At 54.4% G+C, this 23,291-nt stretch overlaps 4 protein-coding genes across 4 annotated transcripts; 2 read left to right on the forward strand and 2 right to left on the reverse strand.

Moving 5' to 3' along the window:
* Positions 1–567: 567 nt before the first annotated feature.
* SRP72 (Signal recognition particle core component) lies at positions 568–2,589 on the reverse strand (the record flags this gene model as incomplete). The annotated part of the gene is made up of 2 exons (XM_028643229.1): positions 568–1,771; positions 1,838–2,589. 2 exons carry the CDS (start codon positions 2,587–2,589, stop codon positions 568–570), a joined length of 1,956 nt encoding a protein of 651 aa, XP_028493127.1.
* A 3,188-nt stretch (positions 2,590–5,777) lies between these two features.
* D7B24_009152 (uncharacterized protein) lies at positions 5,778–7,145 on the forward strand (the record flags this gene model as incomplete). Its single annotated transcript, XM_028643230.1, has 1 exon — positions 5,778–7,145. One exon carries the CDS (start codon positions 5,778–5,780, stop codon positions 7,143–7,145), a length of 1,368 nt encoding a protein of 455 aa, XP_028493128.1.
* Positions 7,146–7,971: 826 nt separating this feature from the next.
* On the forward strand, positions 7,972–10,777 carry D7B24_009153 (uncharacterized protein; the record flags this gene model as incomplete). The annotated part of the gene is made up of 7 exons (XM_028643231.1): positions 7,972–8,046; positions 8,110–8,857; positions 9,191–9,204; positions 9,857–9,962; positions 10,053–10,069; positions 10,627–10,661; positions 10,729–10,777. 7 exons carry the CDS (start codon positions 7,972–7,974, stop codon positions 10,775–10,777), a joined length of 1,044 nt encoding a protein of 347 aa, XP_028493129.1.
* Positions 10,778–17,976: 7,199 nt separating this feature from the next.
* Positions 17,977–20,777, reverse strand: D7B24_009154 (uncharacterized protein; the record flags this gene model as incomplete). The annotated part of the gene is made up of 2 exons (XM_028643232.1): positions 17,977–17,982; positions 20,283–20,777. 2 exons carry the CDS (start codon positions 20,775–20,777, stop codon positions 17,977–17,979), a joined length of 501 nt encoding a protein of 166 aa, XP_028493130.1.
* Positions 20,778–23,291: the final 2,514 nt, after the last annotated feature.

Raw genomic sequence — 23,291 nt, forward strand, 5'->3', positions numbered from 1 at the left:
ACCTCAATGGTTTGCTAGACACCATCATCATGCGCAGAAGCAGCGACCTGACCGGCAGCGCGACTCCGATCTTACATGCAGGGTTTCAAGGTCGTCAAGGTATTCGACACGTTGAGGCTGATTGGCCCATTATTCTGAGTAGGAGGAGTCAGGCAGCGCAACTGTGCCAAAAGTTGACTATGAGTACGAATGACTCGAAGGGGCGAATGGCTTGGCAAGGAAAGCAAAAGCACTCAAGACTTCGAGAGGGCAGTACCAGGGTACAACAGGGTTACGGAAACATGGGACAGGCATGACCGTGTGCAATTTATGTAATATCTATATGCAAACTGTTGGCGAGTCCGCACAAAAGCGACACATCCGAACTCAAGAGTAGTCGCAAACAGCGGATCACAGGTCACGGGCTACCTTGTGTGGAGAGCAGAGACGAAGAAGCTGGAATACTCGAGAGCAATAACATGATGTGGTCGTCCTGAAAAGCGTGCTTTATCGCAATGACAGTGCTGTGCCAACACTTTTGCCATCCGCTCCCTTCTCATCAGTGACGGTTTCCAAAGGAAGACGTCATCATTTCTTGCCCTTCTTCTTCTTTTTGTTGGACGATGACGATGACGTGGGGGCTCTCTCAACCTTGACAGAGCCTGCGCCGCCCGCGAGCTCAAGTGTTTCCTCCTCCTTGACGAACCCGCCCTGTGTACTGTCGTTGGCCTTCTTCTTCCCCTTCTTGCCCTTAGGTCGATAGGATGAGCGGTCCCGCAAGGGAAGCCAGCGTTCGGGATCCATCTTCTTCCCTTCCTCAAAGTCCTTCGGAAGCTTTCTCTTTCTTTTCTTCTGCAGCCGGCTGTTCTGACCTCCGGACTTTTCAGCAGTTCGCTCCTTAGCGGATGATGTCGCTGCGGGCAGCACGGCCACACCACCCTCAACAAGCTGCTGGACATCGACATTGCTAACAAGTCCATCAACTGCAGGTAAGTTACCTAGGTAGGGCTCAACCTTAGAGCGGTCCCGCTTTCCAAAGGACGCAATCAGTCCAGCCACGGCGATGGGATCCGCGGTTGACTGCTGACAAAGCTTCTCGAACGCAGTGCCTGCGACGGACAAGTCATCGGCGTCGGTTGACTTCAAGAGCTCTGCACCAGCACCTTGCAGAAGCGAGGCCGACTGGGTGTCAGACTTTTCGTTCCAGTACTTTATCGCCTTAGCCAACTCAGTAGTCGCACAACCAGCCCGGCGTTGGTTTCGGTATAGAGATACGGCCAGGGCGACAAGGCCGGCAGAGAAACGGACATCTCCTTGCTTCAGCTCTTCCAATTGAGTAAAGAGAGCTTCAAGAAGGGACACAGCGGCTTCGTAATTTTTGCCAAGGACATGCAGCTGGATTGCCGTCAGCAAGACGCCAATATCGGCGGGGTGTCGCTCTGCCGCAGGCAAGATATCACGCAACGATACTTGGCTGCTATGCTCTAATGAACGAGCAGCCACGTTGATGACCGATAGAACATTTGCATCGGAACTGGTCGTCGATGATGGTGAAGATGCGCTAATCAAGTGTTTCGTTTGACGAGCAACACCCGAGAACTTCTGTGCACGTAGGGCAAGTGCCAATTTGTTCCGTCGTAGCCGACTATCCTGATAGTGAAAGAGTTTGGCGTCATTTGACACGGTTGGGTTGGCCTCGAGAGTACGCTGGACTGCGAACGGGTTGCTTGCGGTGTTATCCAGCGTGGAAGCGTTGTTCGTCGCTACGAGCCGTGCTTCAGCGTCGCTAATCCTACGCAAGCGAGTTAGTCTGGTTAATTTCTGGGATGGGAGGAACGACAGAAACTGAGAAACGTACTCGGAAGCTTCCAGCTGGCGGTGAAGCTTGAGAGCCTCGGTATTGTTGCCCAATCTCGAATACACATATGCCTTTTGAATTAGAATCGGTGCCATCTCTGCTCGCTTTTCCTCATCAGAGAGGTCATCAGACTCATCACAGAGACGGCTGGCGCGTTGTAGGAGACTCGAGGCTTTCGAAAGCTCTCCGCGGGCGATGCAGCCGCAGGCCAGGTTGTAGGCGAGCTCAAAGGTGTCCAAGGCTGGAGCGACGGGAGGTTGTACGACGCCGCTGGACAGCGCGGCCTGCGACTGCCAGTCCCTCTGAGCAGCTGTAGCCAGGACGTTGATGCTCAGGTCGCTCTCCTCATCTGCAGCCGCGGCCTTGTCAGATGCTAGCTCGTCGTACAGTTGCCTCGCGTCTTGGAATCGTTCAGCACGATAGGCGACTTGCGCAGCAACGTGGCTGAAGCTGCGTCCAGTGGTGGATGCCGCAAGCGAAGCAGCATCGTCCAACTTTCCCGTCTTGTAAAGAGCATATGCCTTCTCTAGCCGGCAATCGGCCTCGAGCGTGGCGCCGCCGTCGTTGAGGGCACGCATGGCATCCTCAAACCGGTCGAGCTTCAGAAGAGCGACAACCCTGGTGCGCTGTGCGCCAGTGTCGAGCTTTGAGGTTTTCAGAGCAGCATTGGCGGCACGAAGAACTTCCTCGTGGTCGTCAATGGAAGAGGCACGCAGGAGCGATGTGAGGTTTGCGGCAGAGTCGGCAGCCATTGCGTCGAGTGCTGTTGCTCCCAGGAAAGTGAGGGGTCGTTTGTCGAAGATGAGCTCCTAAGGGGGGTAGCGTCAGTTGACGGATGAACGAGCAAACGGTGTTGACAATTCAACACCGCAATGATCCCGGCTTACTTCTTGGTGGCCACTTTGGATCAGGCGGCATAAAGGCGACGTCGTGGTGGGGTGTGGTGTCTTCTCGACTTGCTCACCTTCCCTGGCTTGGGTCAATTACGTGAGGCGAAGGATGGACCAGGCCAATACATGCCATACGTCGAAGGCGAATTTCAGGTCTCGTGCGGTGGCTTGCACCGATCTATGGTGGGGCAGATGAGTCTCTCTGAGCTTGAATTGCTTGCCAGTTGGCAAGGCTTCATGTCAGCTGCCACACCTCTAAGACAGAAACAGCAAGAAACGCAGTGGAGGCGGCCAAGGTCCATCTACCTCGTTATGTTGCTTCACGAATAGCACACACAGGAATGGACCACGCACAAGATTGATGGGGGGGCACGTGTACAATTCAATCAACAACGCAGCTGGGGGAAGCTGGTCGATATGGCCTCAAGCAAGGTAACGTTCCTGGCGCGTTCATACTTTGGAACTCCCTCTCATGCCCCGAATACCCCCACTACCTATCCAAACAGTCCCCAGAACTTCTTTCCTTTGCCATCCGAACTTCGTTTGTAAGGACGCAGAGGAAACGTTGGTTCCTGATCTGATGCTTGACGGTTTTCATCGCGGCTTGTTGTTGATCTGACCTCGCCGAGCTTGGTACTCGCCGACGCCATGGTAGATGAAGATTTGCGCTTCTTCGTCTTCGTGTGATCATGGGTGCGGGCACTGGGCGATCGCACCTGCCCATGACTGGAACTGGTTCTGCTCGAATGATGTGAGGATGTCCCAGACAGGTTTGATACTACTCGCCGCCTGGTGCGAGGCGACGGCGATAGTCGAATCGACATCTCATCAATAGCCCTGACTGTGTCGATGCAAGACGCGGTTGATAGTGACCTCAAGGATGCATAATCCAAGATCGGGTGGCCGTTGCGGCTCGCAGTCACAGCAGGCACTTGAAGCAGACGCGACACGGCGTTGGTGAGGCGCTTGATGGCCCTTCTTACCGAGGAGCGTGCAACGGCTAAGTATGGACGACATGTTGGTCAGTACAAGACTCACCGGATTGATCGCGATGGACACGTTCTGGGTTCAGCGTTGGCTAAATAGTGTATCGACTGAACTTACCATCGCCCTTCTCTAATTGTCCGCCGAGGAGCGACAGTTGGGAGGTGTAGGCTTGGCGCACCTGGGTTCGATCTGCACGGATGGCTTTACGAAGGCGCGCAGCTTGCGCTGCATCTCCATCGGATGAATGTTCGCGTGGTTTGATCCGCTTGAGGAGCAGAAGACATTGAGAATACGTCTCTAACAGGGAATCTACGGTGGACCCGAAGCGACCCATGAGGAACAAAATGGGCAGGAGACGGGCGGATGATCAAGAGAGCAAGGATGGGGTCTCGGGGCTTAACACACAGATACGGGACGAGGTGCGGTTATCGGACACGGTGGATCGCGAACCTCGTCCCAGACGAAACAAGGCGGGCGCAGAGACAGGAGGAGGAGGCGTGCCCACGCCCGCAGCCTCGGCCCTGGGTTGGCTGACCAGCTTTGAGCGGTTGGGGTACAGAGGGGGTGCTGGAGCGGTAAACCCCCCCCCCCTCCTCTTTCCCTTCGCCCCCTGCGTTTCCGTTCCCCCCACGACATCGGCAAGGCCCTGGGGCACATAGACTGACGCCTAGATGATTGCGAGCTGATAAGCCAACAGGCCGAGTGGGAGGTACCTGGCTGGGCAACCTGGGGAGGTCGTGTCGGGTCTGGCGGCCACTGTATCCGGGAAGTCGGCCACACACCAGGCAAGTACCTATGGTACCTACCTACCTGAGTTGCCTTAGGTACTTTCAGGTAGGTACCTGGGTGGGTAAGGTAGTGAGTCCAGTGAGTGAGTGGTATGCCCAAGTCGGTGAATTTTGAATATCAAGGGGCTCAGCAGAGTTCCCTGCACCGCCCGCCTCTCTTATCCCTACCGTGCATGGCATACATATTGAGAGCTTTGAAGTGGTTAGCAAGGTCCTTGATAGTGATAGTGAGGTAACCTAGGTATCACAGGTCTCCGCCTCTGGTGGCGCTGTGTCAGACCGACTGCGTGCGGGCTAAACTGGTACAACCGCTGTGGGTGTGGCTCAAGATGCGGGCGTTATGGACTGAGTCGCGGGAGCATGCAGGAATCGTCGGTATTGCGCGACATGGCACCTTGATGATGGAGCCCTCCACTGTGGTCCGACGTCCAAGGACCCCTAGAACCCCTGATCATTCGGGGCCTCCCTATTGGTCTGCCCAGCATCTCCCACCCTCGAGGTGCCGTATGATACGAAAAGACGAGGCCGGTACTGACTGAGAAGAGTACACAATGTGCTGAGAGGAGGTGCGGTCTAGGTCGGGAGGTGTTGGCGGTAGCGCCCGTTCGGGCCGTTAGCCAGTGACTGCCCACGCTGCCACGTTCCGCGCGCCCGCACACCCACGTCTTGTCCACATCTTTGCCCACGCTGTCTCCCGCGCCCTCTCCCGCGCACTTGTCCAGTACTTGACTAACACTGACGGTATCCCCGTCTTTCCCGACCTGGACTTGGAAGGCTTTTCTCACCCCCTTGTGCGTACTCGCCATCCCTCGCTTTGACTCGCCTACGTACCGTCAACTCGGCCCAAGGGGCCGCTCACAGACTGCCTTGGACTGGAGACTGCAGATTGCAGACCGCGGGCCGATCGCTCATCTCCCGGCTGCATCGCGTGCTTTTTCCCTCGCTCTTTGCCCTTCGTTCTCTTTCGCTCACTCGGTCACTCACACGCGCCCGCTCTCCATCACTATCTCGCCATCCCGCCTTTTCCAACATCCCTCCTCTCCTCCGCAGCCTAGCTAACGGTGCTGACTGGGGAAAAAAAACGCACACCACTCTCTGAAACTTGAAGAGGGGGGGTACTCGCCTATTCGCGCTGCTGACACTGAATTCTGGGCCGGGAAAGGGCAGTTTCCGGACACACTCTCTCCCATGGACCTCAAGCTCGCCCGTCGCCTCTACTCATCGTCACTGCCCTGCCCTTGATTCTTCGCCGCTTTCTGGAGAGCCCCTACTACCATGGACCAGCCACCGTCCCCGCTGCCTGAGGGCCAGTGTCGATACATACTTCTCGTGCCCGGCATCAAGGGTCAACGCTGCGCCTGCGCTCACTTTTCGCATAACCAGTCCACACCCGGCGCTACTTGTGACTGTGGCCATATGGCTTGCTACCACGTCAAAACAGCCGAGCAGCCTGCGGAGAAACGTGAGCTTGATCTGCTCAAACAACGCCTCGAGGTCGTGGAGCGCCAGCTAGACCGTGAGCAGCAGGGCGCGTTTGGTAGTCTCGTCAGCAGGCTGGGCGAGTTGGAGGACCGTCTTGATAAGACGCACGACGAGGCCACCCAGGAGATTAGGACATCGTATCGAAACATCAATCGCGTTTGGCAGTCGGTGGAGCTCCTTGAACAACGCTGTCTGCAGCTTCACGAGGCCATGCGCACTGAATCAATACGAGTGACCAAGATCGACCATCAGATGAGGTCCGTTGCTGATCGCCAACTGGAGCTGGCGGATGCTGATCTCGGCCTGGAGGAGAGGCTCGACAGTTTAGAGACACATCATGTTCCAGTTTCGCCGGCGAGTCGAGCCTCCACGCCTCAGTTTTCCCATGCTACCCAGAGCTCCGTGCCGGCTGAAGCTAAGAAGCCGACCCCTCTACCCATTTCCGTTGATCGAACCCCTCCCGCCCAAGGGACCTCCGGACCCTGGACAGTTCACATCTCTCTATTGCCTTCATCCTCGCAACCATTTCCTTTCGAAAGAGACACAAATGCTTACAAGCGATGCTTGTCACGCGGGCTGCACCGCACCGTCGTTGTGGCTGGTGCGGACAGTCATTCCTTTTGTGCTGCCGTCTCCACCGCTTTTGACGCTGTCCTCAAGGGCCGCCCATGGATGCCGCTGAAGGCCAAGCTATGCGACGCAACACAGCTGCGAGGGCTACCCATGCTACGCCCGTTGGATAAGAAGTTGGTCGATGCGCAGTATGATCTCGAGTTCTTGCGGGAACACTGTGCAGTGAGCGATAGTAGTGGCAACGTCGAGTCGTTGTACATCGCGATGCGCCACGACACTCTCTCCTGGCACTTTCTACGCCGATCGCCCAGGTTTCTCGACGGCCTTGAAACTTGCTGGTCATTCGACCCATACCTAGACCCAGATGACGCACAAGAAGACGATGATTTGGCTTGCGACAGCCGTCCATCGGCGGGGCACATTATGCCACAATTATCATCCTTGAAGCGACGGGCGTCGGATGCGACGCAAACCTCTGTTTTCGGATCTGCCTCTGTGGGAGGTGAGGGTGAAAACGCGCGGAAGAAGATGACCATTGTCTCCTTGTCCACAATCATAGACCTTCCGAGGCGTGTCGAGAAGGTGTAGGATAACGCAAAGACGTTACGGCTACTCCGTTGGACTGAGCTCCAAATGTTGCGATACGACCATATAGAGTATAGAATTATAGACAAACATTTGCGACGCAAGTGGGACCTACCCTGCGATGATGGTGCCAAGTTGATCAACCCTGATGCGCCGCAAGCGAGAATTTGCAAAGCACATGCAGATTGAAATATACCTGTGATCAATGATCTTTGCGGATGAAACAAGCGCGAGATGCTTATGCCTGCATGCTCTTGAGGACAGGACAAGATAGGTGCCGACTTACATATGTGTTCGTATACAACTAGCGCTACCTGCCTGCTTCTCCTACCAGCTAGCTACCTGGTCGTTGGTCACTTAGCTCCGGTAATAAGTGGAGCAAACAGTCTTCGCTGGTGACATGAACAAGACAACGAACGGTCCATGCGGCGCGCTCGCATCTAACCCCATCGAACTGGCGAGGCTTGAGACCTTGAGAACGTATGACTGCACCTTCTCCCAAGCCCTTGTCGTCGGCGACCGTTACTTTCAGATCTCAGACTTCATCTATGAGCGTTGTCGATTATCCTCTCTTCCTCTTTCAGAAACTAAGTGCCAGACGTGGCGCTTCAACTACTTATTCCCTTCCGCGACTGAAACCGCGCAGCGGACTTGCCGGGCAAACATCCCCTAGCAAAGGAAGCCGGCCAGCCCATTGCGACTCGACACATTCCTTGACATTTCCAGCAAATTTGCCAATCGCACGCTGGTGGCATTTCCGATCGCCCGACCCCAGGACAGCACCGCTTCTCGACCACCTTGGACTGCATTTGCGGCAAGCGCTTTCATCATGGACTTCGACATGGTGATGGAGGACGTGGCGGAGAGCCCGACGCGAACTGAAGCTGCGACTGATGATCAGATGGTATTTCCGGCACCTACAGCTAGCCCCTCTTGAAGCATATGCTAACCCACATCCTCCACCAAGATCGCGCCAGCGTCGGATACCGCGCACGATGAGCCCTCTGCCGACAGCGAAAGCACAACTATCGTGCCCAACAAGGTTTACATCCGAGGACTTGACACGTTGTCGACCGAAGATGTCAAAGCTTTTGTGGAAGACCACTTTGGACGGGTAAATAAGGTTGAATGGATCAATGACGAGTCCGCCAACTTGGTGTTCCAGTCCGAGGATGCTGCCCGAGATGCGTTGCGGGCTCTGAGCGCGCAACCAGAAGCAGCCGCCCAAACCTCTGCTGGGGAGACTGTCCCAGCGAAGGACATACCTTCCAAACCCGAAGTCAACTTGCAGATCCGAATTGCACTGCAAAGTGATAAGAAGGCGCCGGGGGCGGCTACTCGGAGTCGTTATTACCTATTCCACCCTGATCAGGACCCCGAGGAACGGAGACGACGCGAAGGCAGACGGCGATATCGTGAGCGCGATGATAATGGCTACCGTGGCCGTGACAGTTACGCTCGGGATCGTAGAGGCAGCGATGAGATTGAGGTATTCGACGCGAGCCTCTACGACGATGACGAAGCAACCTTGGCGAGTCGCGCCGCCAAATCACGCACTCAGCAACGGAGGTCCCGCTCGCGAGGCTCAGCATCAGGGTTGGGTGGCTCAAGACGGACCAATGCCGAAAAGGAGCTCTTCCCTAACAGGTCATCTTTGGGCAATAAGGGGTCAACGCGGAATCGGTCAGCTTCTCCCTTACGCGATCTACTTGACAGTCGCCCCGTGGTATTACAGAATGCCGATTCAGGTACCTCGAACAACAGAGCAACGGCTTCGGGCATTCGGCATACATTGGCGGAGGAGAGGGCTGCGAAAGAGCTCTTCCCATCTAGGATACAAACGGTTGGAGAAGGACACATGGATCGGGTTGGCATGACGGAGAGGACGAGTCGGCTTTCGTTTGACGATGACGCCTCGAAAGCTCCTGACCTATTGTCAATCAAAGGAGCTGCAGAGCGGAAAGGACGAGATGCCGGATTTGCAATCAAGGGTGCAGCGGGAGCAAGCGTTAAAGAACTTTTCCCTGATAGGTTTGGCACTAATGAAGGCAAGGAACTCTTTGTAAGTAGAATTGGAGGACGTGGTCGCCAGCGACAGAAAGCTGAAGACCTCTTTCTCTAGTTGGTAAGGGGGCTGGCGCTACGGCATTGGACACTGAGACGTCACTTATGGAAAGGTGCTGGCGACAGAGTAGCATCGAAACTTGGATAGCTAGGCACTACAGGGTCAAGACACGTCTGGACAGTCCTTGCGTAATTTCAGACGTTGTCGTTGACACGGGCCTGGTGCTACTTACTCATCCCTCCTGTCAACTCTGTGCTCCTCTTTGTTGGTGAGAAGAACAGCCGGTAATCGACAAGGAAGTCCAGGATCAAGCAGATCACTCATTCTCCTTCCCGTTGTTGTTGTTGCTGCCGCCGTTGCTGTTCCATTGTTACTCATCTGTCACGGCAGGTGCAAAATGTCAGAGGCAGCATAAGGTCTGCTTGCCAGGCCGAACTTTCCTCGCCAGACAAGAAGTCGAATTTTGCTGTCTCCTATGCGCCTCCTGTCCGCGCCCGAGTCCACCTTCGTTCGAGCCTGCGGAATCGGCAGTCTCTGCAGGCTGTGTTGGTATTACCATCCTTGCCAACAATTTGACAGACGCAAACGATTTTCCTGTAGATGAGATTCCCTTTCATCACCAAGGATTGCCGTGGCCTTCAAATTCTAGGACACAATGTCTGCTCTAGACTGGTTCCGACCCTGGCAACCATCCAGCGCTCATGAGCCAAGTCTGAACAATACTTACACGACCGACAACAGCAACTTAAAGGAAGGTGCGTGCGAAGCAGGCCGACAAGCGACGACAGGCTTGTGCAGCCGTGTCTCGTCTCTGAACATAGACCAGGAAAGCATGCCAAGTGCAGGACAAGCTACGTACAAGGTGCGTCTTCCGCCAGCCCCTGTGGCTCTCGAAGAAATCGTCGACGACAGGGCACACGCCTGGCATCACCCAACCCTTGATCAGACTGTTGACATTCTATACACCCTTATGATGACGAAATCGGTCTCGACACCACTCCCAGTAGAGTTCGACCCACATATTCGACATCTACTCGAAGGGTTTTCGGGATTGCAAACCTCCCTACACGAGACACAGCAATTGCTTGCTGAAGAGACTGAAACAAAACGAAGAAGCCTGGACGAGTTCACGACGATGTCAATAGATTGGGGGAGGAAGGAGAGCGATTACAAGGCTGAAATCCGCCGGCTTGAGTTGCTCTTAGCCCGAGCTGCCCCCGAAGGTGTTGCAGCTGTTGTGCTTGCGAGATCCGGGAGCGTTGTGGATCGCAGCCTGGCTGAGTCAAGGCGGTTCAAGGCACGCATTCGTGACTTGACGGACGGCGCAGGGGTTGATCCTATACTCTCTCAGCATGCTCAAGCAGGTGCCGATGTCGAACTTGGCGATGTCTGTTGCCCAACTAAAACAATATTTCCAAGAAAGCCACAGCGATTCGCATCGCATCGCTCACTTTGTGAGTGAGCTACAAAGCACGCCTGTTTGGATCGTTACTTTATAACAACTAATATGAGCCTTCTCAGTGACTATGCGGCAAGACTTAGCCCCGGACGCCGATGTTATCAGCAGTGAGCGGCTTCGCCGCCACAGCCTGCGCCGGAGACCTGGTCAGAGACGACGTGCCGCGACGTCTGTCGTCAACGCAGGCAGTAGTTCACAAGAGCCTGGACTGCATCAGGGCCGCCGGCCTGCAAACCTTAAACACCCAAAACCTGGGCTATATCTGGGCCCGGGCACCGGGAGGCTCGACGACTTCTTACGTTCTCGCCTCACTGATCACCTCACGGCCGGTTCGGGAGCACCTAACTCATATTTGACGGATCAATTTGATGATTTGGACCGCAGCGAAGACGAGGACGTCACGGAGACACACCATCGCCGCATTTTCTCATTCCAAGCGGGCGATGACAGGCTCCCGATGGTCAGCCACCACTGTACATCTCCAAGCAAGCAATGCTGCGAAAATTCCGTCATCGATAGGCACAAGGCAAGCACGACCTCACTTACAATGAGCCCAGCGAAACGCTCACAGGGCGAAGAAGTTGAGGAAGCGGCTGAGTCGACTGGATACTCGTCAAACGAAATGGTCTCCGAAGAGAACGCAGTCAGCAGCACTTACAAAAGAACACTGACCTCTGGCGGGAATGACGTTCACGAGGTAACCCCAACTGAGAAAGTTTCCTGCCAGGGCCTTGTCATGGCTCCCTACGAGGACTTCAGATCTCCACAATACCGCAATAGATCTGCCAGCTTGCCCGAAGACAGATGTGAGACTACCGGAAGCGGCTCTCGGAGCGGTCGAAAGATCACGACACGTACCATCTCTGACGCATGTCAGAGATTGACTCTGGTGGACTTCGGCAGACAGCCCGGGGAACGGCCGAGTATGAGCCGTAGCAGTGCATCCTACACGTAGTTATCGGTCTTGAGCACAAGCAAACAACAGACGGTATCTGACTTCGGCCAAATTGTTTGTCAAACAGCATCTAGGTAAAAGGCTAGCGCTGGTCATTGCGGGGCTGGGGGTCGGTCTGGTTGGAAAGAGGCGACGAACTCTGCCAGGAACTCTGTCAGCAGCCAACGCTCTAAAAACAAGCCAACTGAGTTATCGTTACACGAATAGGGGCATGATATTGACCCCGAGACTTGTGGAGAAGTATCGGTGGTCGGAAGCTGTGACGTTCAATAACTGAGCAGCCGCATTTCGAACGCCAATTCAGCAAAAACCCAACATGCAAGCGGAGGTGCGAAGTGGCGTAGAGAAGGTTCAAGTAGTGTGGCGCTCATCTTCGGGCAGCTTCCGTCGCTTATAGCCCACGGAGATTGCCAGCCATCGTTCGTGGTGACTTGTTCCATCGACGAGTAGAATAAGGGGGATGAACTTTTGGCCGATAGTATCTACGCTGCTGCCGCGCAATGGAACACTCGGTGTGGGCTGCCAGTCCTAGTAAGCAAGGCAAGTACAGGCACCGAAGACGGAAGTTTCTGAAGTATTGGGGGCTCTACAGTTCGATGCCAGACGCGGTAGTCGACATAGTCAAGTATAGATTCAGGTGTCTAAGGTGTTGAACTGCAACACACAAGGGAAGCCATGAATCTGGAGGGCAGGTTAGGCTGCGCGATTCGTACCGAAAAAAACTTATTCTATCCCTGATGTCTGTGACTGAAACAAGCAGATGCATCGGAGCGCCATGGTGACGAGCCATCACCGGAACAATAACTCACCCCCACCTTTTTACCTCGCCCCTGCCTGTTTTGTTATGCCCGAGAAAGATCGGCTGGACTGATCGGTCCGTCCTTGTGTCATCATGACAAACGCGTCATTCATTCATGGCGAAACCGCTGCGCTTGGTGGTCTAGACCAAGCCAAACCCAAGATACATCCTGCAGCACAACGTAGTCTGTTTTCAGCCCTGCGCCCGACACTACCTTAGGTATTGATGCAGCAGAAACAAGACAGTCCAATACAGTAAATGCGGCAACATGTGGGTGAGCTTTTGGATTGCTCCATTCACCATCTTCAGAGGCTACCGAACCTTCTTGCTACTTCACGTCAAACCACAAATGGCTTGTACAACGTCTATTATGTGGCGTTGTAGCTTACGTTCAGCCCAACCGAGGAGCATGAGCAAGTGTTGGACCTGCGACGCGTGTAATCACTCGTCTATTCGGCATCGCCTGATTATATGCAACCTCTGGCAACGCCCGGCGTGTCTCGCCAGTACCAGCAACGAACTCTATCGTTCGTGGTTCAACATCGTGTACATCCGTGAACTGCCGTCTACCTTTACATTCCATGCGAATTAACCTTGCTCCCCGGTGAGCAGTCGCGTGAACTGGCCATTAATGCCACGAAAGGGGTATCCTTGAAAAAAAAAATTGCGTGCCGCCTGCAACCACGAACAAACTCTCGCATATTCAACACGTACCCAAAGCAAAGCCACTGATCGACTAGCGTCAACAGAACTCAACGGTTGACAAGCTGATCTACAGTCATCCGTGCGTCCCTGTCTTCGGCCGTGCCAAAGAATCTTCTGGACGAACGGTGATCCTCTGTTGGGGAACATGGTGCAGTAGGCAAATGAGAAGAATGCGCTGGCAGGTATGTGCCTGCAATGGTGACATCTCTTCTCTCCCCGGCTGTGTGAAGGAGTGAACCAACACCCGGCAGGGAGCGGGGCAGCGAGTCATAAGTAACGGCAATTCGGAGAGGTGGTAGTTGTACGGGTGGGGAGACGCGTGTGTAGTGTTCGCGAGGTGATGTCGTGTAGCTTGATCCCGAATCTGACAGTGCAGTGTTGTCAGCATCGAGTGCGTCGCTCCTCGGCGAGGCTGTCGAGCTTGGTGAAGGAAGAGATGAGCCATGCTGATGGCGTGAGTAGTTCCCAGAGCTGTGGGCAGGTGATGTTGGCGAAGATAGATATTGAGTAGTAGGAGGATGTTGCATTGAATTAGGCCCTGGGTGAAGCGTGAGAGAGGGGCGATGTTGGTAGGGCCTTGGTGAAGAGTATCGGCCGTCTTCATAGCTGGGTCGAGGAGGGTGTGTGCTTCTTCTGCGGTCATGGCGTCTCCGACGATTTTGATTCCCATTCCACCAGTTCTTCACTGCATTGTCGCTTCTTCCGGAAAGTCTTCGAGCGATTTCTGCCCACCGTTTGCCGAGCTCATTGACAAGAATTTCAATCTGTACGCCCTCCTCGGCTGTAATGGGCTCGTGGTTGAGGGTTGGCTTCAAGTTCTGGTGAAAGCGTTCTCTGCACTGCTTGGGTGTCCTGGTGCCTAGGGTTTGTGCAATTCGAACCCAGTTAAGAGGACCCTGCTCGCTAACGAGCTGCATCAGACATGCATCCTCGTGTTGGGACCATGGACCCCTCCTTTGCGCCATAGTTATACACGAATGCGGTTCTCGAGGATGAGTGATCAAGATCCGTGAAGTCGAGTATAGCGAAGTGATCGTGTAACCTGACAAGCTGACAGATTATTCGTATGATGGGATGCGAATGGCAGACCCGTTCAACTCTATGTCCGAATTGTGATAATGATCCTGTAGGGCTGGACTAAGTAGCTCTTTGACTTGCTCCAAGAGGAGTCGTTTACGCAATTGGGTTCGAGTCTGCAGGGCAGCGGGATGAAGTGGAGGTCGCAATGTTGGAGGAGAACAACTTCGGAGTGACCTTGTTGGGGTTGGATCCGGACACAGCGCCAGGAGATGAAGCAGTCAGTCAAGGATTGATCGAGTCAAATGTTGTGACTGGATTTACTGAGTGGTCGAGAGAACCGGGTTAAGGTAGGCCAAGAAGTATCGCCGGCGTCGAGTTGCAAAGAAAAAACAATAGATAGACTGCTCAGTGATATCGTCTGTTCATATGTGGTGCTTATCTTAATTCAGGCGGAGGCGTGGCGAGGTAGTCGTCTAGGAGCGAAGAAGGAGGGTGGGAGTTTTTGTAAACCTACACAGTCCCTCAGTGTATTGAGTCCGCAACTCCCGATGAGCAGCATGCATCGAGACCAAGGGCTTCCAGCCATTCATGGCCGTGGCGCTGTTGATGGAAACAGAGGCTCGGTTCCGGAAGGGGGGAACTAGAGAGGTGGGGGAGAAAGGGGGGGGGGTGCGTCTACGCCAGGCGCTATGGAGATGGCCCCATCAGAGAGATCTCTACTACCGCCGAATTGGGCTACATGCACCATGTCCGAGGTGGTGCTAGCCCGGAATAAGTGGTCTGAGAGAGGCTTGCGGCATTGAGGCTCGAGGCTCGAGCCGCGAGGACTGCCCATGCCAGACTTGACCGGGGGCGACGAGACAGAGCGCACCAGGCAGGAAAGTTCTGCTGGCGGCATAGATAGCGACCGGGGTAGCCCTAGTCGCGGGGGGGGGGGGGGCGGGCTGCGTGGTGCATGGCGCTGAGGTCTCAATTGTGTGTGTCCAGGCTTCCAGACTGTTTGTTCATTCATCCGTGACCAGGGCCTTGCCGTGCGGCATGCAAATTGGGATGGCGTGGGAATGCCACTGACTCGGCACGCCTGCCCACCAGACTGTGTTTTTCTCTCTTCGTCCTAATCCGTTAAGACACATCAAGCAAATGACAGGACAGGTGAATTGACGGGTGTTACGTCGTGCCAAGTGATCGTCTGCAACGGCCATTCCGTTCCCAGGATCGAGTTACTGATGGGCTACTTGCAGATCGCTGCCAGGGACCCATGTTACAGGCCATATCCTGCCCCGCTCCCCGGTTTGCTTGCATCTTCACGCGTGGAATCGTACCAGGGGCCACCTTGCGAGTGAAGAAGCAAAGTGTTGGTTCAGGCGACATAGAATCGCGATCCGCCCCGACCTGTCTATTCGGGCGACCGGACATGTCGAGCTAGATGACTTTGATCACATCCCTCTTTCTGCTCCAGTCGTATCTATCGGCAATTCATCTCAGTGGGCTTGGTTCGATTCGCTTCGGGACACCAGGATGCAGGGGCTGGAGCTGTAGCATTGCTAGGCCAGGGGTGCCGCTGCCATTGACAAGCTGAAAATCCCGGCAACGCCCACAAGACAGCTGGCGGTTGCAGCGGTCATGTGGGCTTGACAGAGTGATCTGGCAATGCGGGTTGCAAGGGCAGTAAGCCTTGAGAACGATAGAGTGCTCGAGCTTGGGCGATATTTCAGCATTGATGCCGTCAGGCCTGTCTGTGTCCCAGCTGGCAACATGCTGATATTCGGAAGGATGCACCTCGATCGATCTAGAGAGAGGGTCAGCCGCTGGTACTGCCAACAGTGCGATGGACCGCACCCGTCGCGACACAAATGCGAAAGCGTAGTGACGACAACCCACTACATGTCGTTCTCTCGGTCCTAGTGCCCAATACAGAATAAACCGAGCGATGCCCGATGACAAGCTGGGAGCGGCAGGGGTACACGAGGGATGATGGACGGTACCGGTTGATCGTGGACAGTTGGTGAACGATGAACTCAACGAATGCGGGTGGGGCCCCCGACCGACTATTGCTGGACCGAGCGTTTTCAGCGCAGCGCTTGGCCCCTTGGTCTGGCCAGGGCCCCATTTCCTGCATTCGTACTTCACACCAGTCTAGGCGATTGGTACCGGGCGGACCAGGAACTGCGACAGGCAGAGGTAGGGGGCATCACTCCCACATTTTCGTGCGACTAGGTAGTGGTTTGCTGAGTGCATGACAAGGCAACTTTGCGGGCGGACAGCTGAAACCATACAATTAACTCTTGTCCAGTCGCTTTGCCCTCCGCGGCTGATGCTCCCCATCAACATGAGTGCGGCCATCTCATCCGTCTCGTTTACCTTGTCTGCTGTCTCACGAATATTGCATTCTTGTCAACATGATACATTCTCAGTAGAGTGTAATCTTAATGGGAAAGGCAGCCGCCCCAAACTTCATCCCTTGCCCTACCACACCAATGCTGTGTTCAGGCCTCAGCTGACGAGCTGCCCCAAAACAACCTTGAGTGTCCAAGGCTCTTGGGTGAGGTGTGATCTCAGATAGAAGGCCGCGATGGCAGGGAAGGTCCCCGCTCGCAACCCCTGTCCCGCGTGCGCTGATCGCCCGACGGGAGGCTTCGCGAGCCAGCCAGCTGGGACTTACAGACCTAGCATGCAGTGCAACAAGATGCCTTAAGGTTCATCCATACCACGCGCTCAACGTTGTGTGCAAGCCCTAGTCATATTGCATTGAGGCGGCCCCTATGGATGGCCCACAGGCCTACCTTAACTCTTACGCATGTTTGCCTTTGACTATGGTCCATCCGCTCTATCCACCACAGTCGTCAGTATTTCTGTTTGCGTAGAGAAGACATCTTGGCCTGAGATGTTGAGGCAGCATGAATGCTGAGATTGAGGTACCATTGTCTTCTGTGCCATACCGAACACATAGTACGGCTGATGGACGTGTGGATTGCCAACGGTTCTCGCAGCAGCCAAGCCGACGCACAGCGACAATTCACTGTCACTGGAGCGCCCGAGAACGTTCGGGACCCACTCTACGCTTCGGTCCCGTCAACCGCCACCAGAAAAAGCAACGTCTGCTAGTGCAGCTAGGCCTTAACCACCTAGGTTAGCACACCAATACAGCCCCCCCCCCCCCCGGCCAACTCTCCCCACTTGCTTTCCAACTATGCACTACGCCACACCCTACATTGCTAGGCATCATATCATGCAGTGGAAGTCCAAATGGCTCGATCCAAATCTCAACTAGACCCATCTCGGAGAAGTTTCGCGAACCTGACGGGGAAGGGATCTGAATGAAAGACCGTACTGCCACACAGGAAGCCCAGGCCCAGCTGCTTGGGTCCGCCCCTAGTTCCAGCCGCGCCACGCGACAAAGCGCCAGCTGAGCGTGGCCACCCCTCACACCAATGCAGCGACTTGCCGCCATAATGGAGCATCCCGGAAGAGGGCCATCCAGGAACTGTGACCGTGTTGGACTGGCACACTGCGACGGTCAACGTGCGTATGTCGAGCCGGTCGTCCCGCCTGCACGCGCCATTGGCTCTCGTACGAGCCGTTGTTCTGTGCCATTCTCCTGGGTCGAGCTCGAGTCTAGACCCCGTCGCCTGCCTCGTGTCTCCCCCTTGGTCCTCTCCAAGTCGACTCGTGCCGCATGACTCATGTCTTGGACTGGTCTCGAACCCACAACTGTGCGATGTGGCCAGAATGGTATCACTGCAGTCAAGCCGGCTACCAATGTCATGACCATAGAGATTCTTTAGGAGAAGCTCGAGTCTGTTACTATAAATTTGCGGCATCGCTGGGATCTCACCTCTCACAAACGTGAGGAAAGAGGGTCCGGGGTATTATACATGTGGAAGAAATACAAAAAGACGACGGAAACAAAGGAGAAAATGAAATCACCGTGACACGAGCCCGACAAAGAGCAAATGCACGCACGCTTCCTTGAGCACATGGTACCCAGTCCCGTCGCCCATGGCCTACTCGAGCAGATCATACTCGACGTCCAAGAAATGAACGTCCATTGCCCAAGTCGTTCGCAGTTGGTGAAGCTCTACAAATAGATATCGCCATCCTCACCGGCGACCCATCTTCGCCACGCCTCCTGGTAAGCCAATTCAAGGTCGGCCACCCACCTTCGGGTATCAAAAAGGGCACAACTCCATTTGCTCCTCCACAGAAGGTATCGTAATTCAGCCAGGCGGCCCGCTCCTTCGCCATACTCTTTACCTCCATGGTACGCCAGACTGCTGGCCAACCGTATCGCCAATGATTCATATTCTTCGTCGCTCGATGCTATCAGCTCCTGAGCTGCGCGTTGCCCTTCGGGACCCTTGGGTAGGGCTCCCTTTAGGATGGAGGCGGCCATCCGAGAGCACATCTTGAATGAGTAGCGTGGAAATGTCAAGAGTGGGGTGCTTGACCATAACACATCGGCTGCAGTTGTGTGGGCGTTGCACTCTGGTGTGTCGAGAAAGAGGTCGCATACTCTTGCTCGAGAAATATGAAGATGTTTGGGCGCAACATCTGTAAAGATGATGCGGCTGGCTACTTCTGCCCCGGCCCATGCCTTTGCCGTCCTCTTAAGATTTGTCTCGCCAAGTTCAGGGAAGCGGAGCAACCAGAGCACCGCTTTGGGCACACGAGAAAGGATGCGTAGCCAAGAGCGGAAAGTGCTTGGATCAATCTGTCGCCGTTGTCAGTGTTTTCCTTTTGAACGTAGCGTCTTTCGGTGCTCGCACCTTGTAAAGCTGATTGAAATTGCCCAGGATGACAGTGTCGTCTGAAAACCCGGGGAAAAGTTCCTTGCGCATTTGCCATCGACGGCGTTGTTCAGCTTCCCATGACAACTGACGCTCTTCCGGACTGCAAGATTGAGCGTGGTCGCAGCAGAAAAATGTGTCCCGACAAAATATGACGTTTTCAGAGTAAATCCAGTCGCCAGTCACTTCTTCGGTCTGATCTTGAAATACATCTGGAACATGAAGATTTCCCCTCCATGGGCGGAGGGTGCTGGGCGGGATCGCGGTTGTGTCTGCTAGGATGTAATCACACCACTCTGCGCCCAATGTTCCAGCGAAGCCCATGAAAGACATCTGGATAGGAGCTGGCCTCGCGGCGAATATCTCGTTCCGAGCACCTCTAGTGTACCCGTTCAGATTAACGAGTATGTGGATTTCATCTGCCACAATCTGTTGAACGATGCGATCCGAAGGCCAGCTGCTTGCATCTCGGAAAATAGGTGCCTCGCGCTCAATTTGTAGACGGTGGACGGAGCCATCACTTGCAGTAGTTGCGTAACAGAAGGCTTTGACTTTGTTTGTTTCGTGGAAGCCAAACACAGATTGCATGCTAGCGAAATATTTGGTCAGAAAGATGTAAATACTTGGTAAATGACAACATTGCGGGCGAGACACTTACAGGTGAGCAAGGGGATGGTTATTGAAGTCGGACGAAACATAACCAACATTGAGTTGAGGCGATGGTGGAGGAGGGGGTCGATAGACAGAGCGTGGCAGCCAGGGCGCCCGTAAGGTCGAGCATGAGATTCTCAACGCATTGCGTTGCGATATCATGCGTACATCCTGGGCGGTTAAGGGACATGTAAATGTGTGAAATGGGAGAACGGTCGGTGCGGACGGAACCGTGAGAGCAGGCGGCAACAGCGGCCGGTTGTAAGTTGATCTGGTTGTCAGATCGAGGATATATGTGTCGCAATACCACCGTCGCATGACCGCTTTTGTAGACCGCTCGACAAAGCGCAGAATGCGCGAGCCTTCCCAATGTTTCCGAGACCATGTTCGAAGACCAGATGTAATTTCGAATGCGTCGTCTGCAGCAAAGGCTCGCGCATGCTGCAACTGTGAAACGAAGATTGTAAGATCTCCTTCTGGAAGCGCACCGATACCCCAGGCCGATGCCTCCTCGAGTTGCTTTCGCACAATGTCGACCACTTTCTTTGTTAGGCCAGTCGCTTGACGCTGGACCGCAGCATCCACGAGCATACCGTCATCGTCAACATGCCATCGATCGTATTCATTTTCGGGCAATACCAAGCCTCCCCGTCCTCTCCAGTCACAAACCGAATTCAGTGCCGTGAATAATCCACACACAGCTTCTGCGAAGTCGGGATTAGAAAGTACTGCCCGCTTGTAGTATGCGATGGCATCGCTAGTGCGGCCTCGATCCTTAACGGCATTGGCCAAGTTTGTCAGGGCGATGTCAAATGTACCATCGCACGAGACAGCTTGTTCGTACATCTGGATGGCCAGATCCAACTGGCCAATATCCTTAAGCAGACTTCCAAGATTGGTGTGGAGATGAACATGTTTTGGATCTAACGACAGACCATAATTGTAGTAAGACAGGGCAAGGGCGAGGCCACTCCCCGGCAAGATACCGGGTATGCCCGACGCCTGCAGTCTGTTCGATACCATGAATTGCGAGGTCGTGCTGGGGGCTTGTTGCACACTGGCAAGAAGGATGCCGACATTGTTTGCCGTTGAAGGGCTTTCTTGCAAAGAAAGAGACAAATAGTAGAGTGCGAGGATGTCGTTAATGCCGGAGGGACGCTGGTTAAGCACCGAACTACCCGCTGCGCTTGACATGGTGTCCTGGTAGATCTTGGCAAGCGACAACAGTGAGTTGCTTGTTGTTTGTATGGCTGCCCGCCTTGGACCTCCATTCGGTACACAAACAAGGCCTGGCAACTTGCCGCGCCCGGGGAAAACAAGACCGGCAGTATTCCGTGCCCTCTCGGGCGGTAAAAGAAGAGGAGGCAAAGTGTCCGTGTTTGGGATGCCTTGTGTTGCTGACACCCATTGCCTAGGGGAGAGGACTGACTGGACCCTAAACACTAGGTCCCGGACGCATGCAAATTGCCGCCCAGCACTAATTAAGACTGCTTCCTCGAAGGATCGCGATGCCCTGTCAACTTCTTTGAGACTATACAGCATAGTACCCTTGGCGTGCACGAGGGCAAGCATCCGGCCGTTTTCGGATGCTGGTATGGCATAACCGCTGGATCCAAACCCTGACGACTTTCCGTCTGCATTCTCAGACAACGGGAGGGAAGGTGTTCGGGTCTGGCTGTCGCTGGATTCAGAGTTTCTTGCCAATTTCGAATCGAGTTCTCTTGAATGACTTGTGACGCCCGGCAGCTTCAACGACCGCTGGATGAAGTCGATGATCCTGACAGCTTCCCGACCTCGCTTCTTGTAAAGCAAGCCAACGAGGTGTTCAGCAGCCTCTATAAACTGCGGGCGTATTCTGATAGCTTGGAGCCAAAGCTTTTCAGCTTCTTCCTGTCGGTTCAGGCAGAAAAGCGTCGCTGCCTTGTTCGACATAGCCTCTACATTGCTGCCGAAAGGTTAGCGCCTTGCGAATGCAGTCTTTCAGTAGCGATGTACATACTTGGCGTTAAGCTCAATGATTCGACTGAACCAGTCCGAGGCGTCTTCGAAGCGATCAAGCCCATAAAGTAGACACCCTCCAAGCATCATCCCGTCTGTCCATTTCCAACTGCTTTGTTCACAGAGGTGTGTCAGAGTCTCTAATGAAGCTTTCGCGCTTGACGATGGCGAGCCCTTGTGTATCTCCATAGGCAAAGCATGGCATGGCATTATGGCTGCTGGAACGACAGGGGCATGCTTAGGACCAGCATCCCACTCAACTGGAGGTGTACCGACAAAATACATGTCCGCAGGTGGAAATGGCGTCACCCTCGTTCTCGTGTTCGTGAACGATAGCTCGGTGTCGTGGGCTGGCCCCCCTAGAGCTATGTTGGGGTCCGAAGGCGTTGGTTTCGATGGCTTTGGATAGACAAGCAATTTTGACAGCGCGCTAGAGCTCAGGGACGAAGGGCCAGCCTTCCGCATATGATGAAGTTGCGTGAGTAAATCCATGTAAGCACGATATGCCTGAGTTAGTGTCTTCTCTCTGAAATGAGAGGCCGTGGACATATCAGGCTGGAAAGAATTGGATCCTATAGCAAGAGACTCCACAGCAGGATATGACGTCTGTAACACGGAGGGTGGGTATTTAAGATGATTGCGAGGCGGCATAGATCCAAAGTCTCGGAGTTCGCTGCGATCTGGACGGCTGTCTATATGATCGAAGGCATGGGGCGCATCCAGACAGCCAGCTCTGGCGGTCAAGTTGCCGTACGGAGGTTGTGGCTGGGCACTATACCAAGTTGACCATCGTTCCGGTTCATTACTGATATCATATGTGGCTCCGTGAAAGCGCGGAGTGCTAGGATCGGCCGAGTAGCGCCTCTGTTGTTGGAAATCGTGCAGAGAAGATCGTGGGCATTGTGTGATAGAAGCCGTATGTACGGCATCGAAAGTGTGACTGTCGCACACTTGTGAAGTAAACCCATTCGCGCGCAGGTTTGACGGATAAGCGGAGTATACATTGTGAACCATTTGCGGCCGGGAGGTTGCTGAAGCAGCCGGCGGAGCTGATAGTATCATGTGCTTCAACGGCGGAGGGCCTTGGGCAAGCTGCGTTGGAGAGCCATCGTAGCCGGCATGCAAGGTCCCGTTTGGAGTCTTGCGTCTTAGCTGGTATTCATTGTGATCAGCGACATAGGATGGGAGCGAGAGTCTTGCTGTGCGATGGTAGATAGGATGGCCGGGCTGCAGATTCCGAATGGGAATGGCTCTTGCGAGTTCTTTCGGAGACCGAAAAGATACGGGGTCTCTTGATGACTGTGGAAGCTGGTCGCCCGAGGGGCTGCTCGGACTGTGGCGGTTGTAATGCGAGGGGACTGCTTGGTGGTTTGATTGTGGATGCACCTTATGGTGCACCTGAACCAGAGGCAACATGGGTTGTGACGGCAGGCTTTGCAGGTATAGATTTTGGGTGGACATCGGAATGAGGGAGTCGAATCGAGAAGGAAGAGATGGGCGCGACCAGCAATGTCGTGTTCCCGACTTCGAGCGTTCGTTCTGTCATTGCCTGATGATCAATCAAAGCATGGCTGAAACGGCCGCTGACTGCATCTAGAGGATCATGTCGGCGGCGGCAATGCCAGCGCCAAGACAACTGCGTGCCAAAAAAATGTACGATGACACAGTGACGTTGAATCTTCCGCGATTTGGCTTGATGCTAAGCTTCGA

Source organism: Verticillium nonalfalfae, assembly GCF_003724135.2.
Source record: "Verticillium nonalfalfae strain VnAa140/NRRL 66861 chromosome Unknown scaffold_89, whole genome shotgun sequence".
Classification (NCBI taxonomy): domain Eukaryota; kingdom Fungi; phylum Ascomycota; class Sordariomycetes; order Glomerellales; family Plectosphaerellaceae; genus Verticillium; species Verticillium nonalfalfae.